The 16,862-nt window shown below is 41.5% G+C and overlaps 1 protein-coding gene across 1 annotated transcript; it reads left to right on the forward strand.

Moving 5' to 3' along the window:
- Positions 1-13,800: 13,800 nt before the first annotated feature.
- Positions 13,801-16,173, forward strand: LOC135108210 (uncharacterized). Its single transcript, XM_064018986.1, has one exon. It carries the CDS (start codon positions 13,801-13,803, stop codon positions 16,171-16,173), a length of 2,373 nt encoding a protein of 790 aa, XP_063875056.1.
- Positions 16,174-16,862: the final 689 nt, after the last annotated feature.

Raw genomic sequence — 16,862 nt, forward strand, 5'->3', positions numbered from 1 at the left:
GAACCCCTGTTGTAAACAAACTATAGATTACCTTTTATTTAGATCAGTTGGATCAGTGTCTTGGGCACGTAGCGAACAACGCCAGATATTTGGGTCAGTGGGGTCAGTGTCTTGTTACAAAACGAACGGTCAGACACAGTGGTTTGAGTCAGTGGGGTCAGTAAGCCCTCACTTTAAATCATACTTAATAGTTAAAACAATATATCAACCAACCCGGATATAATTTTTTTTTTTTTTATGGTTCTTCCCATGTCCTTTTTTTATATTTACATTCTAGTGATCTTTTAACATTTTTACCATACCTATAATTTTATTTTTGATATCAATATTTTAAACGACAAAGTTTGTTCCTGTTAAAGTTTCGTAGCAGCGCCAAATGGCCGTGACGTTGCGGCGCAATAAGCTAAATTAATCAATCACAGTACTTGCGACTGGTCATCGTGACTGCATGCATCGAATGGATTCATAGCTTCTACTGACCAGACTCATCGTTGGATTTTATCTTTTTAATGCCACCCACTTAAGGATTTACTCTTTACCTTCCTAGCTCGCTTGAAAATCCTGTCAGTCATATGCGAAACGTTGCAAAAATAAACCTCACTCCGCCAAAGTTGGTTTAATTCGACACCTGCGTTGTCCATACACGTTTACTCTGTAAGGTAAACTCTAGATGATTTAACTTATAAAGGGGATAAACTATTTGCGACGCTAGGTTTTACCATTTTGTTACTCTGTTTACATTTTTTTTTTCTAAGTGTACCGCCTTGAAATACACATTTTGATATTATTATTGTATTTTATTTATTTTATTTATTTATTTATTTTTTATTTATTTAATTTTAATTTACTATTATTTTTTTTCTTGATCTCCTTTCTAGAGCTTTGCTTCCCTGATACGACGCATTCTGAAATACAGGGATATGTGTTAAATTATCCGCAACCGCAAGCGAAACCGCAACCACATGCAAATATTGATGCTCCAACATCACCAACCGCAACCACATGCAAATATTGATGTTCCAACATCACCAATTCTATCAGCAATCGGATATTATAAAAAAAAAAAAAAATCCGTATTTTTCGCTTCCGTGAAGCTCTAAAATTTAGTATCCGATACATCATGAATAGTGCACCACCAACAATGAACAAGTAACAGAATAGCGGTGCGTGGCGTAGTCTCTAGACATCGCTTTCCTTGTCCAATATTTGTACAAGGCCATAACTCGTACGTCCAACCGAATTGAATCTCATCTACATTTAAAACACACAGGGTTTGTAGGTTTCACGTAGACGTCGGTGTTCAAAGTTTCTTGGTCTTGCCTTATCAAGATGCCCAGGAATGGTATTGCTCCGTTGGCGATGTGCTCGATGGTCGAGACTAAATCTCATCATCGAGCACAGCGGCAACGGAGCAATACTATTCCTGGACATCCTGATAAGACAAGACCAAGAATCCTCAAAAGACCAAGTAATCCTCAAAAAGGTAGGTTATATTAAACAGCATATAATTCCTAAGAGTTCAGTCCTAGTCATACTTACCTTAGTACACGATATGCCAAGTGTGGGGTATCCAGGAAGAGAACGAACGCTACAGGCAGCGTATATAGGCTACTACTACTTTTTAGTAGCCTACAATGCTCACTGACATAAAATAAAAAATCAAGTCGCCGGGTGTATATCATGTGCACACCACAAGGGTGCAGTAAAAGAACCAGCCCCAATATTGGAATACTGCCTGAACGATCATGGGACATTGATCTTCATCTACCCAAAAGTCAAAATGGCTCACAGCACCTTCTTGTGTGGAAAAAATTGCTATGTATGTTTTTTTTTTTTTTGTTTTTTTTGTAGGAGTGACAAAAATCCAATAAAAAAAAAAAAATTAAAAAAGGCCACTGAGATGCCAGTCCCAGAACAGGGTCCAAAGCGGTAGTTAAAAATTGAACGATAAGTGTCTTGAAACTTCCCTCTTGAGGGAATTCAAGTCATAGGAAGGTGGTGATACAAAAGCAGGCAGGGAGTTCCAGAGTTTACCAGAGAAAGGCATGAATGATTGAGAAATCCGGTTAACTCTTACATTAGAGAGATGGACAGAATAGAGGTGAGAGAAAGAAGAAAGTCTTGTGCAGCGAGGCCGTGGGAGGGGAAGCATGCAGTTAGCAAGATCAGAAGAGCAGTTAGCATGAAAGTAGCAGTAGAAGGCAGTTAGAGATGCAACATTGCGGCGATGAAAGAGAAGCTGAAGACAATCAGTTAGAGATGCAACATTGCGGCGATGAGAGAGAAGCTGAAGACAATCAGTTAGAGGAGAGGAGTTCGTGAGACGGAGAGCTTTTGATTCCACCCTGTCTAGAGGAGCGGTATGAGTGGAACCTTCATCCCCCGCTATGTGAAGCATTGTCCATACATGGACGAATAAGGCCCTTGTACAGAGTTAGCAGCTGAGTGGGTGAGAAAAAATGGCGGAGACGTCTCAGAACAGCAAACTTCATAGGAGCTGTTTTAGCTAGAGATGAGATGTGAAATTTTCAGTTCAGATTATAAGTAAAGGACAGACCGAGGATGTTCAGAAGTAGAAGATGGGACAGTTGAGTGTCTTTGAAGGCGGGATAGTTGTTTGGAAGGTTGTGTGGAGTTGATAGATGGAGGAGTTTTTGAGACATTGAAGAATACCAAGTTTGCTCTGCCCCAATCAGAAATTTTAAAAAGATCAGAAGTCAAGCGTTCTGTTGCTTTCCTGCTTGAAATGTTTAATTTCTGAAGTGTTGGACGTCGAAAAGACGTGGAAAAATGTAGGGTGGTATCATCGGCGTAGGAGTGGATAGAACAAGAAGTTTGGTTTAGAAGGTCATTGATGAATAATAAGAGAGTGGGTGACAGGACAGACCCCTGAGAAACACCACTGTTAATATATTTAGGAGAACAGTGACCGTCTACCACAGCAACAATAGAACGGTCAGAAAGGAAACTTGAGGTAAAATTAGAGAGAAGGATAGAAGCCGTAGGAGGGTAGTTTGGAAATCAAAGCTTTGTGCCAGACTCCATCAAAAGCTTTTGATATATCCAAGGCAATGGCAAAAGTTTCACCAAAATCTCTAAAAGAGGATGACCGAGATTCATTAAGGAAAGCCAGAAGATCACCAGTAGAGCGGCCTTGAAGGAACCCATACTGGCGATCAGATGGATAGTTGTGAAGTGATAGATGTTTAAGAATCTTCCTGTTGAGGATAGATTCAAAAACTTTAGATAGGCTGGAAATTAAAGCAATACGACGGTAGTCTGAAAGATCAGAACGGTCACCCTTTTTTAGGAACAGGCTAAATGTAGGCAAACTTCCAGCAAGAAGGAAAGGTAGATGTTGACAGAGTTGAAAGGTGCAAGCACGGAGGCACAGTTTCGGAGAACTTTTGGAGAAGTTTAGGAGCGACCCCATCAGGTCCATAAGCCTTCCGAGGGTTTAGGCCAGCGATGGCATGGAAAACAATTCTAAAATATGTAAATATCAGGTTCTTTGGAATTCTTTTTCTTCTTCTCTGACGATAATGATAATGATGATGATGATGATGATGATGATGATGACTATTATTATTATTATTATTATTATTATTATTATTATTATTATTATTATTATTATTAATTATTATTATCATTATTACTGTTGTTATTATTACCGTTATTATTATTGTCGTTTTATTATTATTATTATTATTATTATTATTATTATTATTATTATTATTATTATTATCGTATTAATATTTTATTTTCTCTTTTTTTCCAGTGCAGTTCCTGTATACATAGGATATTAATTATTTGACTTTATAATCCATAATAAAGTTATATATATATATATATATATATATATATATATATATATATATATATATATATATATATATATATATATATATATATATATATATATATATATATATATATATATATTAATTTACCGTGTAATAAAATTAAAGAAAAAAAAATGGAGGTGGTGAAGTACCTAAGACACCCGTGAAAGTGTTTTCTTTGCTCGTCGCCGACAGGTGGCAGTACCGCCGCTGTCCTCCAAACTTTAACCCACACCACTACCTCCTTAAACGTTCCTTGGTTCAAACAGTAGCAGACTAGATACCATATGTGAAGAACGCGACGCAATAATCAGAACATATTTTATACCTACGGGAGAGATTACTGCATGCTGTATTATATTATTGAATACCAGGTAGTCCCTACAGGAGGCCGGTTTTTTGGACAGCCCTAAACTACATTTCAATGGTGTGTCAGGGCTCTTGTGTGTCTGCCGCTTCTCGAGGCTGGAGACTACACCTACAGTCCTTATTGTGTGGCTATCCTTCGTAGTTGTGTTGCTGTACACAGTATTCATTTTTTTTTTTTTTTTATGTAGAAGGGACACCGGCCAAGAGCAACAAAAAAATAAATAAATAAATAAATAAATAAAAAAAGCCCATTGAGATACTGGTCCAGTCCTCTCCCCTCTTTCTGCCTAAGTGCGGAGTCTTGCTGTGAGTCTGGTTTGTATATGAGTGTCGTGAAGGTTATATGTTATATATGTTAAATGCTACTGATGTCCTGGTTTGCAGGTGTGCTTGCCCGAAGTTAGAGGATTATACCATATATGTGCTAGGCTTCAGCTACCTACTTTCTTCCCGGATTTCCGCCAATTTTATAGGTGGGAGCCTGTCTTCTGGAAGATTGGAAATATACTGTCACCTGAGAGTAATATTTCTATTGGACAGTGGGTGGTTTCGTTACTGGGGTTTGTAGGGGTTTGTCCAGCGGGTATTACCCTCGCCTAGTGTGTATACATTGTCTATACTGTTCTGTGCCCTAGAACGTGGCTTATTGGTTCTTTCCAGCTTGGAGATTTAAGTTGGTATCTATATTATTGTACATAACAAATATCACCTTTTTCACCAAAGTGAGCGTCTCTTCAAACCATCTACTAACGAGGCCGGCTTCGAAGATCCAGTTTATCACAATGTTGAAATTCTTCTTAAGTGGTGAATGACTCTGGACTCCCATGGCCACACTGTAGGGCTGGAAGCATTCCTGTTGAAAGAAAGTTGCATTCAAATTCACTTCTCTCCTTACTTGTTTATCATATATATATATATATATATATATATATATATATATATATATATATATATATATATATATATATATATATATATATATATATATATAATTTTTTTTTTTCCCCTGTAAAATTATCAGAAGTTATCACGAACATTATTATGCGTGAAGGTTTGTAGGAAAAAAAAAAAAGTGCCAGAGAAAGGACCTAAGAACATACAGAAAGATCAAAGAAGCCAACTACTTCACCAAATAATATGAAAATTTGCAACCAACTATAGTGGATCCAGGCCAACTCGGTACTTGTGGCGTTGGTTACACCTGTCCGCGCTGTTACCACCTCGACCCCGGAGTGACCATGAATGAATGACCTGACCTCAGTCTACCACAAGACAGCAAGGCATATCAATCACGTGTCGAGGCCATAGAGGCATAGTACGAGTATGTGCAGCACCAAGTGTACCGGAAGATATAGAGTCGTTTTTCTATTTCGAAAACGAAAACCATTTGAAAAATGCGGCAGTATAAAATAACTCGTCAAGTTTAGATTAACTGTAGCAAAGGACAGCATGAGAGAGAGAGAGAGAGAGAGAGAGAGAGAGAGAGAGAGAGAGAGAGAGAGAGAGATCGCCACGTGCTTATCGACTGTGAACATGGCAGCAATAAAGGACAGACACAGCCAACAGCGCGAGTACTAAGGAAAACTCGATTCACTATAATTGATATGACGTATATTAATTAACAGACACATGATAATGACGCGAAGCGATATATTTAAGACAAAACTATCACAATTTCCTCTCCATTTCAAAAGTGATTAATTTTCCATTTCAAAATTTATCAATTTTTCACCTAACGGCCATCAAAATTTTTTTTTCAACAAAGATTTGTATGGAGATTAATTTAATTGGTCACAATAATATCGTGTGTCATTTATATGCGTTGAGAGGCATTCACAATTACATTTCGAAAGACTCTTTAATAATGGTAGGGTTCAAGACATAAATGGGAAAATTCTAGGTTAACTTATGTCAGGGATAAGTGACAGGCAACATAATTACAATTAATGGCTCTAAATATGAGTAGGGACAAGTACGTAATTGCAGCTATATTAACTGACAAATTTGCTAATGACAAACATTTAAAATACAATCCAATATCACGAGGAGGAGGCAGTTGACACCTGCCGACACGATAACTACTCCCAGTGGGGTCTCAAACACTGGATCAGGGGTTTCTGTGAATTTTCCAATAATCCAGCTGCGACCTCACTGAACGTTTCCCTTATGTGTCTCACAAGAAAAGGGGGCAGTCACAGCCTGCCCTTTAAAAGCAACTGGTGGAACACCCTACTCGTATTCCTGACTCGTATTCCTGACTCGTATTCTTGACCTTTTCCTAATCTCTAACCCTTCTGCTTATGCTGTCTTCCTATCTTCTCCGTTGGGCTCCTCCGATTATAACCCTTTATATATATATATATATATATATATATATATATATATATATATATATATATATATATATATATATATATATATATATATATATATATATATATATATATATATATATATATATATATATATATATATATATATATATATATATATATATATATATATATCTTGTTCTATAGCTCCAATCCTTCCTCAGGATCCCCCGAGGTGGAGGTACCTCTGGTCTGGTGTTTTGCCATTGCTAATAGGGGGTTGACCTGAGAAGGCATTACTCTGATTTTCCTTGGAGTGACTACTGCTTCCGTATCAGAGACCCATCTCGGTGTGCTGAGTGCATAACAGTTGTGATTGTGTCTGGCATGGAGGCGTACATTCCTCACTCTTTCTCTCGACCTAAAATAATAATAATAATAATAATAATATATATATATATATATATATATATATATATATATATATATATATATATATATATATATATATATATATATATATATATATATATATATATATATATATATAGCCACAATTAAATATAATTGTGGCTGGAGGATGTAGTATAACACTAGAGAAAAAGAAAATAGAGGATAAAGTATGAAAAAATTTAATGTAAATCAGATTATTAATGCTGTCGTTTCCAAACAAAGAAATGAGTAGGTTCGAAAGGCCAATTTTATTTTCTTGGTAACAATCCATGTTGTAAACAGGCAGAAATGCATAAACAGGAAGAACATTCCGGAGTTTACCATTAAGAGAAGAAAGTGTGAAGATAAAACTAACTCTAGCATTAGTAAGGTGGAAAAATAGGAATAAAATTTAGAGTCTAATACAGCGTGGCCGCAGGAATGGGGAAAGCATGGGTGCTAGCCCTACATTAAATGAAGATGAAACAAAAGAAGAAATACTAAATAAGAAGAAAAGAGGGAAAAGAAAATGAAACAGAAAACAATTAAAACACAAGATGAAAAGGATTAACATTTATTCATTCTTCTATAAAGACAGGGAGAACAAGAGAGGAGGAGGCGTCACACTTTTACAACAATAAAAAAAAAAGCAAATAGCAAAACAGAGTCCATATTGGTTAATATAAAGGAAAGATCACAATAGTAGTGGGATTAGTGTACATACCACCGAATACTACAAAGGAAGCCAGCATGACAAGAAATATATAGAGCAGACAGATACAGCCAGGTAAGTGTGGTAGGAGATTTCAAGTTTAGAAATGTTGACTGGTGCTTAATGGTAGGTAACAGTATAGCAGAGGAATTTCTTAATGTAATTCATGATCATTTTTCTTTAATCAGGTAAATTCAGAACTCACAATGGGGAATAATATTCTAGATTTAATTCTGACGAACAGTCACACAGATGGAGGCTGGAGGAAAACTAGGTAACAGTGGCCATTGTGAAATCATAAAATCTACAAGGGGGATAATATTCTAGATATAATTCTGACTAACAGAGAGGAAGCAGCCACACAGGTGGACGTTGGAAGACAACTACATAACAGTGACCTTTGTGAAATCAGATACAAATTAAAATGGGAGGAAGCCTCTAGAAGAAAAAACACTAGTAAGATACCTGAACAGGAGAGCAGATTTTGAGGGATTAAGAAGTTACCTCCAGGGAGTTGACTGGCACCGGACGGAGGGGAATCGGCAAGCGAGATGCAGGACAAAAGTGAAGGAGATAATGCAAGGTGAGAGAGGTGAAGTTAGAAGTGAGGGTGGAGGGAAGGAGGAGGTGAGGAATGGCCGGATGAGTAAGGGGATGAGAGGGGGAGATATGCTGAGGTGCGAGTATTGTTGGCGGGTCAGGTCACGCTGAGATGGACGAGACAAAGTCATGACGGGTGGAAAATGGAGGGGGCCAAGATGGTGTGATTAGGAGAAGTAAATTTTGACGAACTGTATAAATATTTTGTTGATTGATTACATTCATATCAGTTAGCAAACATTATTTATATTATAACATTAAAATCGCAGAAGAATGACCCTAAGTTGGCAGACTAAAACACTACATAAGGCTGAAGAGAAATTTAATTTATACAAGATATTAAAGGCAGAGGAAGAAGAGGCTTTAAGGTCACAATATAATGAACTGGTTAGAACAGTCAGAAAGTTTAAGGTTTCCAAGGAGCAAAGAAACAATATTCCTCATCTTTACTGGCTGGAAGTCTTTACTTCGCTGACTGGCGGGAATGTGACTGGTGATACAAGAAGGCAGGAAAACATAGCATACATCCTACATCCCCCTCCAAAATAATACATTTTCTCTGAAGATAATAAGAGATACCTCTCAGGTTTAAACAAAACTCTCTAGTGAACAAATTAAATGAATAAAGGTATATTAAACATAAATGTAAACTAAATATGAGTTGAATCCTAACTAAAGGCAAAACAAAGAAATGCAAAATAAAGAAACAAAATATGAAATAACAAATTCAAGTGATATAATCTTGGAGCCAAGCTGGAGGCTGCTTGTTTCTCCATGGGCGGCCGGGCTACGGTGTTGCTGGATTGTGTGCATGGGCCTCAGGTGTGCCGTGCGTGTTCCAATGTGGTGGTAGACTGAGTGCGAGCAGTGGCTTCAGATGGGTAGTCTGTGATCTCCCTGTAGGCCAGTTTTAAATGATTTACTGGCGATGGGGCAGGACCTCTGTCATCAAGCCTGTCCGACCCCAACGTGAAGAGGCCTGATTCTGGATATAAACCCGCATTCTTAACTCTAAGAGGATACAGTGTCCTCTGGTAGTCTGCTTTGCCTGCTGTTTTTTTGTGCCTCAGCCATCTGCCATTCTCTCTGCCGTAGGGTGTAGTACCAGTGTCTGTCCATCCTGAGGTGTTGTCTGACCATGGGTACTCCGCCACGAAGCATCCTTCCAGTAGCTAGCTGGGCAGGTGACTTGTTAGTACTCCACAGGGGCGGGGGTGTTCAAATATTGCATGAGTGCTAGAGCTCCTTTGTCATTCTAAAGGCTACTTCCCTGTGATGTGTTATCCCTTATGACTCTCTCAGCCATCTTCACTGCTGATTCACCTCTGCCATTAGACTGTGGGTACTGGGCTGACGACGGTCGTACTGAAACTCCCCAATTCTTATGGAAAGTTTCCATATCTGTACTTATTAAGTTGGTGCCACCGTCCATTGAGATCTGTTCAGGGGCTCCACAGCGTGTGAATTACCGTCTGAGTTGTATCTAGATCTTGCTGGATGTAGCACCACTGGGGAAGTGGGCCATCTCTAGCCAGGCCGTTTGCCAGCACGGTTTGTTGAAAAGGGTAATCTGGGAATGGGGTGAGTATCATGTGTTCTGCTGGTAGGGACGGGCTGTGTACGTTGTAGGGCTTGCAGGTTGCACACGGTGATGTTGCAGATCTCCCTCCATACCTGACCATTATACAGCCTCCTTTGCCCTTCTCTCTATGGAATCCAGTTCTTGATGGCAAGCATGAAGGTTGGAGACTGCGGTAGCGGAGGCTTTCCGGTATGACGAGGCGAGTGTTGCCCTGGTCGTAAGTGTAGGTAAGTAACCCCCTCATTCACGGCCAGCCTCTCCCTGCCGGCGTAAAATGGACGGAGCCACTGAATTTCCTGTGATTTGCTGCCAGTCCCCAGCTACAACTTTGGCCATCAGCATGCTGTACACGGGATCGTCTGCTGCTGTTCTCACCGTTTCCTCATCCATGATGCACCCGCCTCCTTGTACTGTAGCTAGGGTAGCTGCAGCTACCACAGCCACCAATTCTTCATCCAGTTCTCTATTACAGCAGAGTATCCATTCTCAGCTTGGGTGAGGTGGCGGCTTCCGCAGTGCTAGACGTCAGCCTCCTTTACAGCAGAAAGGAGCATCCACAGAAGAGCAGCTGCAGTATTGCTGGAGGATGATGAATCCAATTCCCTCCTTACTCCAATCAGTGATGGCTGCTGTAGGGCGGGTTCTATCATAATATGGCAAGTCGTCTTTAGCCAGTTGGCAAATTTTGTCCTGTGTTTGATGGAACTTTCCTAGCAGTTTTTCATCCCAGTAGACATGCTCGCTGTTAGGCCTCTTGAGAAGCTCCCTGAAGGGGCTCATGATGGCGGCAGTAACGAGGAATGGGGCAAGTTGGTTCACAAAGCCATACCATGATCGTATGTCTGCTATGGTAGGCTTGGCAGACATGGAAAAATCCTTGATTGCAGCTAGCCGTTCTGATGTGGGCTTATAAGAGTCCCAGCTCAGGTAGAATCCAGCAATTCCTACGTCTCTCTTGCAGAATTGGAACTTTCACGGCTTCAAAGTAACTCCAGCACCTGCACACGTCTGCAAAAAAATCGTACGTGTGCCAGAATGCTTCTTCAAATGCTCGAGTCATGTAGCATTGTCATCCACACTCATGTTTCCTCGGGATATCCTTAAATTGCGTGATCAAAGCTTCGTACACTGGCATCCGATGCTGAACAATGGCTCATCAGTGTCATGCAGTACTGGTACCTTCCCCATGGTGTGATGAATGTTGTCAGATGGCGGCTTTCTTCGTCCAGTTCCACCTGATGGAAGCCCTAGTATGCATCCTCAGTCTTGTAAGAGTGGAGGGACACAGCTGATATCATCTCGAATGGGGCCGGTGTATGGTGTGTTTCTATCAGGCATTGGCTATTTAGTCGCATTTAGTACACAATAATGCTGAACCATCACTGGTTTACTTTACACCCTTAGGTGTAGAGTAATAACATACACTTATATCGACGTCTAAGTACGCCTTTCTCTACGCAACGTCTACCCTCTATGGTATCCAGCCAGCTACTGACTAAGCTGGTGAGAAACGCCGTTAAACTCACTCCCACGCCTCCACCTCAAACGCAGATACAGAACACGAGGCGAGAAGGAAGGAAAGGGAAAGGAGGAGCTTGGAGGGTGAATTTTCCCGCTCGCCTCACTGTCACTCACTACATAGCTCTTTTTCCCATTACATTATGAAAATTACAGGGAATTTATTTGAGGAGAGAGCAACTCTTCAGCTGTATGGTCTATTAATTTCAATTTTCAGGAAAGAAAGAAGTGGGGGAAATCAAGTGGGAAAGAACAACTTTAAATCTATATAAAACTAAACTCCAGCATGGCTGGACACGTTTGCTACTCGTACTGCTTCTCGCTCTCTCACCCTCTTCCTTCTGAATCTTTCTCCTTCCCACATCTATGTTCTTATTATCTCTCTTCTATTTCGCTGCGCATAACAATATACATACTGTCATGTTATTGGCCGAATTTACCTTGAATGGGATCACGTTTTCTTAGTGTCCCCGTGTTCCGGTTACCTGCCATTCGGGTATTATCCTTATTATTGTTATAAGTAGTGTAAGGCTTATTTACCCATTTTATATCATGTAGTATTATTCTCTTCATAATTTAAGTTCTCTATATCTTTGTATGTATAAGGGAGGAAGTATAATTGAGGTGGAAATATTTAGAAAGCGAGGGGAGTTTGAGTGGGCAACAGCACATTCCAAGGAGGGGAAGGCAGAGCGCCTTAGGTCGTGACGTATATCGGAGGGAAGGCGTTTCTCAGGGAAGGATCTTGGTGTGGATTGGTGATGGAGTGAGTGCGTGGAGGTATTAGTGGTGTAGCGGTATAACCTTGATATCCAGGATCAGGTTAGTGAGTCTTTTGTGGTACCAAGAGCTCTTGTCCGCTGAAATTCGGTTGTTGAGTTGTGCCGGTGACGCTATTGGAAGGGGTCATAGGTCAAACTGGCAGCCATTTTGTGAGTGGAGGTTGTGGTGTTGACCTTGGAAGCTGGTGTTGTGGTGTATTGGTGATTTTGGGGATGATGTTATGGTGTTATGGGTAATCTTTGGTGATGATGGTAATCTCCTGTGAGGCTTGAGGCGAAATACGGGAATTATTGCCTGGGGACGCGGTAATGGCGTCTGGGTAAATTCCTGTGGTTGAGGGGAAATATTTCTGTGACTGGTGGAGGTGTAAACGGGTTCTGGTGTTGTGGGAAGTGACGAGAACGTCATGTAGTAACGTGTACTACCTCATGTTGTTTGTGAATTATTATTAGTATTAATATATGTGCTTGTAACATAGAATAATCGTGTTTTCTACTCCCCTAACATCAATCTGGTATTAGAGGTGATTCCAGGTGTGCTGAGTCAAGATAAAGATGGAGTGAGAGATAATTCTGGCGATTTCGGATAGGTCGGGTAGGCACTCGAAGCCTTTAAAAATCCAGACTTTTAAAACTTTCCGGGATCAGTGTAACGCCCACTTTCTTGGAAAGATAACCGGGACCGTACGATCGTAAATTAAGTAAGCGATCGTGACAAAATATGGGGGCCTGTCCGGGATTTTTTAACATTAGTGGAGTGTAACGAGTGTTACATGGTGATTGTCGTTGGGAGGAATTTACCTGTGTGGAATATTTCTTTAAAACTGTGCATGTACTGTGGTGAATATTTGGAGGAATATTTTGTGGAGTGTAGTAATTGTAATCATGGCCGCTAGACCCGTTGAGATGTTCCTTCTGTCGAGAAGTGTGCATGATTTGTACACACTAACCAGGGAGGAATTATGTTCAGTGGCTGAGAGGTTTCAAGTGGAATTGAAATCCAAAAAAAAAAAAAGAGGAAATGCAGGCGGAGTTGAAAAATGCTCTTGTGGAGAGGAGCTGGTTTGAAAATGATGGTGGTGAAAGTGAGGATAATGATGGGGAGAGTGTAGAGGAAGGTGCTGGGGTCAGTGAGATAAACCTGGGTGCTCTTGGTGGAACAGATGGCCTTTATAGTAGTGAAAAATTTGAGTTAATGAAACTTCAGATGCAATTGCAGAAGCAGAAAGAGGTGGAGTTAAAGAGGGAGCAGATACAGATGCAAAAAGAGATTGAGATAGAAAAGATTAGAGCAGAAAGTAAAAATAAAGTAAATGAGGCCAGGGCAGGAAATGGTGCTCAAGGCAACGGGGATTTAGAGACAAAGGTCATCAGTATGCCTAACTTTGTGGAAGGGGAGGAAGAAAACTTCTTCCTTCAATTTGAAAAAACTGCAAAGATGATGGGATGGGATGAAAATGATTGGGCATTACTCGTTCAGTCTAAATTTGAGGGAATGGCCCGAGAGATATATATGAATTTGAGTGAGTGAGACGCGCGTGATTATGAAGCGATAAAGGAAGCGGTGTTGGGATCAACCCTTCTATGTCCGAGTGTGTACCGGGAAAGGTTCCGCAGGACAACAAAACGCCCAGGTGATACTTATCTCGAGATGGCTCGAGAGGTTAACCTTAAACTGAACCGGTGGCTGAAGGCCGAGGAAGCCACTACGGTTGAGGAGGTAAAAGGAGTAATGATGATGGAACAATTTATGAGCCAAATGCCCCTCAGTGTAAAATATGAGCTCGTATCACACAACGTGAAAGATGTGATAGAAGCCGGACGCAGAGCTGACAAGTACTGTGCGGTCCATGGGCTGAACGGAGATGAACACCATGGAGGGAGAAAGCCATTCTCCAACAAAATCGATGGTCATCAGAGATATAAGAATGACCGCCAGATGAGCTCGACATCAGTCCACAGATCAAACCAGCCCCGCCCTAACAACTATAGTTTTCCCTACACTTACACCATGCCCCCGCCAGCCGACCACAACGTGAGGTCTACGCCCTATAGGAGTAGGACCATGAGCACTACCTATTACCAGAAGGGTAGTGGTGATGAAGGTGCAGTTAAGTGCCTTGGATGTGGAAGTAGCGGGCATAAGAAGTACCAGTGTCCGAAGGGACGGCCGAAGCCAGTGGGAGCAGTTGCCGCCCAAAGAGACCTGGTAAAGTATGTGGAGAATATGAATGCAGAGATACAAGAGGAGCCGCAGAAAGATGAGGGCTTTGAGCACTTCACCGGTAAGGGCACAGTGAAGGTGGAGGGAAGTCAAGAGAAGGTGATCAGAATCCTTCGGGATACGGGAGCTAACCAGAGTCTGATCTTAAGTAGTGTACTCCCATGGAATGAGGAGACCAGCACTGGCAGAGAGGTCTCATGCAAGGGTGCAGGAGGCAAGTTCAGTATTCCCCTGCACAAAGTTTGGCTGGACTGTGGATACGTCACTGGAGAGGTGACGGTGGGAGTGAAGGAAACACTGCCCATAGATGGAGTGGATATGCTGGTCGGGAATGACCTGGCTGGAGGTCGAGTTATCCCTAAACTTCAGATGGTAGACAACCCTCTGATAGGGATGACAGAAACCACCACTCCGGCAGAAGTCCCTCCCTCAACAGATGGGGAGGCAGAGGTGCCTGAATTGTTCCCAGTCTGCGCAGTGACTCGAGCGATGGCCAGTAAGGAACGCATGGACACCGAAGGAGCAACGCAGGAGGACGAAGGCCTGGGCGTTCTGTTTGAGGAACCTGATGAAAAAGGAACTAACCCAGAGTGTGCGAGTGATGAGCCGGTTGTAGGCCAGGTGGAGCCCAACCTTGATTTTCTGGTGGAAAAGAGCGAGTTGATAAAAGCTCAGGAGAGTGATGAAAGCTTGAAGTCTATTTGGAATGAGGCTAAAAGGCTGGGTGAGCTTGACAATGAGTACGTGGGTTACTATGTGGATAACGGAGTATTAATGAGAAGTTGGAGGCCCCTGACAGCCCCAACCTCTGATCACTGGATGGTGAAAAGGCGGATTGTGGTGCCACGGGTGTATAGGAAGAACATTTTGGAGATGGCACACGAAAGTAATCTGGCAGGACACCTGGGGGTCAGAAAAACCTTAGGAAAAATCCTGTGTCATTTTTACTGGCCCAGAGTGAGAGGTGATGTGGAAGAGTTTTGTAAAACTTGTGGTTTGTGTCAGAAGGTGGGCAAGCCGAACCAGGTGATTCGCCCTGCCCGCCTTTACCCTATACCTGTGGTCGACGAGCCTTTCAGTAAGGTGGTAATAGACTGTGTAGGTCCTTTACCAAGGACCCGGAGGGGAAACCAGTATTTGCTGACTATTATGTGTATGTCATTCAGGTTTCCTGAGGCCATTCCCCTCAGGAGTATAAACTCTAAAAACATTGTGAGGGAACTGGTGAAATTTTTCTCCTGGGTGGGAATTTCTAAGGTGTTGCAGTCAGACCAGGGAAGTAATTTCACTTCTCGCACGTTCAAGGAAATCCTAAGGGGTCTAAAGATTGAACAGAGACTGTCGAGTGCTTATCATCCTCAGTCTCAGGGTTGTGTAGAAAGATTTCACCAAACTCTTAAAAACACTCTAAGGATGTATTGTGAGGAGATAAGTGTTCAGTGGGATGAGGCATTGGCACTAGCCTCGTACGCGTTGAGGGACAGTGTGCAGGAGTCAACTGGTTTCAGCCCATTTGAGTTAGTGTATGGGAATGTGGTGAACGGTCCTTTAAGGATGGTGAAAGAAAAGTGGTTAGGAGCAGAGGAGCCTCCTACTGTGGTGAAGTATGTATCTGATTTCAAGGACAGATTGATGAGAGCTAGGGAAATTGCTCGGGAAAATTTGAAAAATAGTCAGAGTGAAATGAAAGGCTGGTATGACAAGAAGGCGAGGGCCAGATCTTTCCAGCCTGGGGACAAAGTCTTGGTTCTTTTCCCATTGCAGGGTGATCCTTTCAAAGCCAGGTTCAGCGGGCCTTAGGAGATTGAGAGGAAAATGAGTGATGTGAATTACATTGTAAAAACTCCGGGGAGGAAGAAAAAGAACCAGTTGTGTCATGTAAACATGTTGAAGCCATTTCATGAAAAGGACAGAGAAAATGGAGGTGATGTAGTAGAAGGAGTAAGAACTGTGAGTGTTGTAAATGTAACCACTGAGGCGGAAGAGAAGTGGTCCGAAATGAAACTGAGTAGGTGTGAAGGGATGGTGCTAGAGAACTCAGCTGTGTTAGGGAATTTAAATGATAAACTGGGGCACATGGAGCTAGAAAAGAAGGAAAGGATTAGGGAGATAATTGAAAGATTCAATTCTTTGTTCCCTGATGCACCTAGAAAAACTAATGTGGTGGTGCACGATGTGGATGTTGGGGAGGCTGAACCCATCAAACAGCATCCCTACAGAGTTAACCCGCAGAAAAGAGAGATCATGAGAAAAGAAGTAGAGTATATGCTGGAACACGACTTGATTGAGGCCAGTGAGAGCCCATGGAGCTCGCCATGTGCACTGGTGACCAAGCCTGGTCAAGAGAGTTTCCGTTTCTGTACGGACTATAGGAAGGTTAACATGGTGACGAAACCTGATGCTTACCCTATCCCTAGAGTTGATGATTGTATAGATCACGTGGGAAGTGCCAACTTCATAACAAAAATTGACTTGTTAAAGGGATACTG

This window comes from Scylla paramamosain, chromosome 16, assembly GCF_035594125.1.
Source record: "Scylla paramamosain isolate STU-SP2022 chromosome 16, ASM3559412v1, whole genome shotgun sequence".
Taxonomy (NCBI): Eukaryota; Metazoa; Arthropoda; class Malacostraca; order Decapoda; family Portunidae; genus Scylla; species Scylla paramamosain.

What these genes read in the sequence shown, in the direction of transcription:
- LOC135108210 (XM_064018986.1), top strand. Translation starts at nt 13,801, where the DNA reads ATGGCTCGAGAGGTTAACCTTAAACTGAACCGGTGGCTGAAGGCCGAG.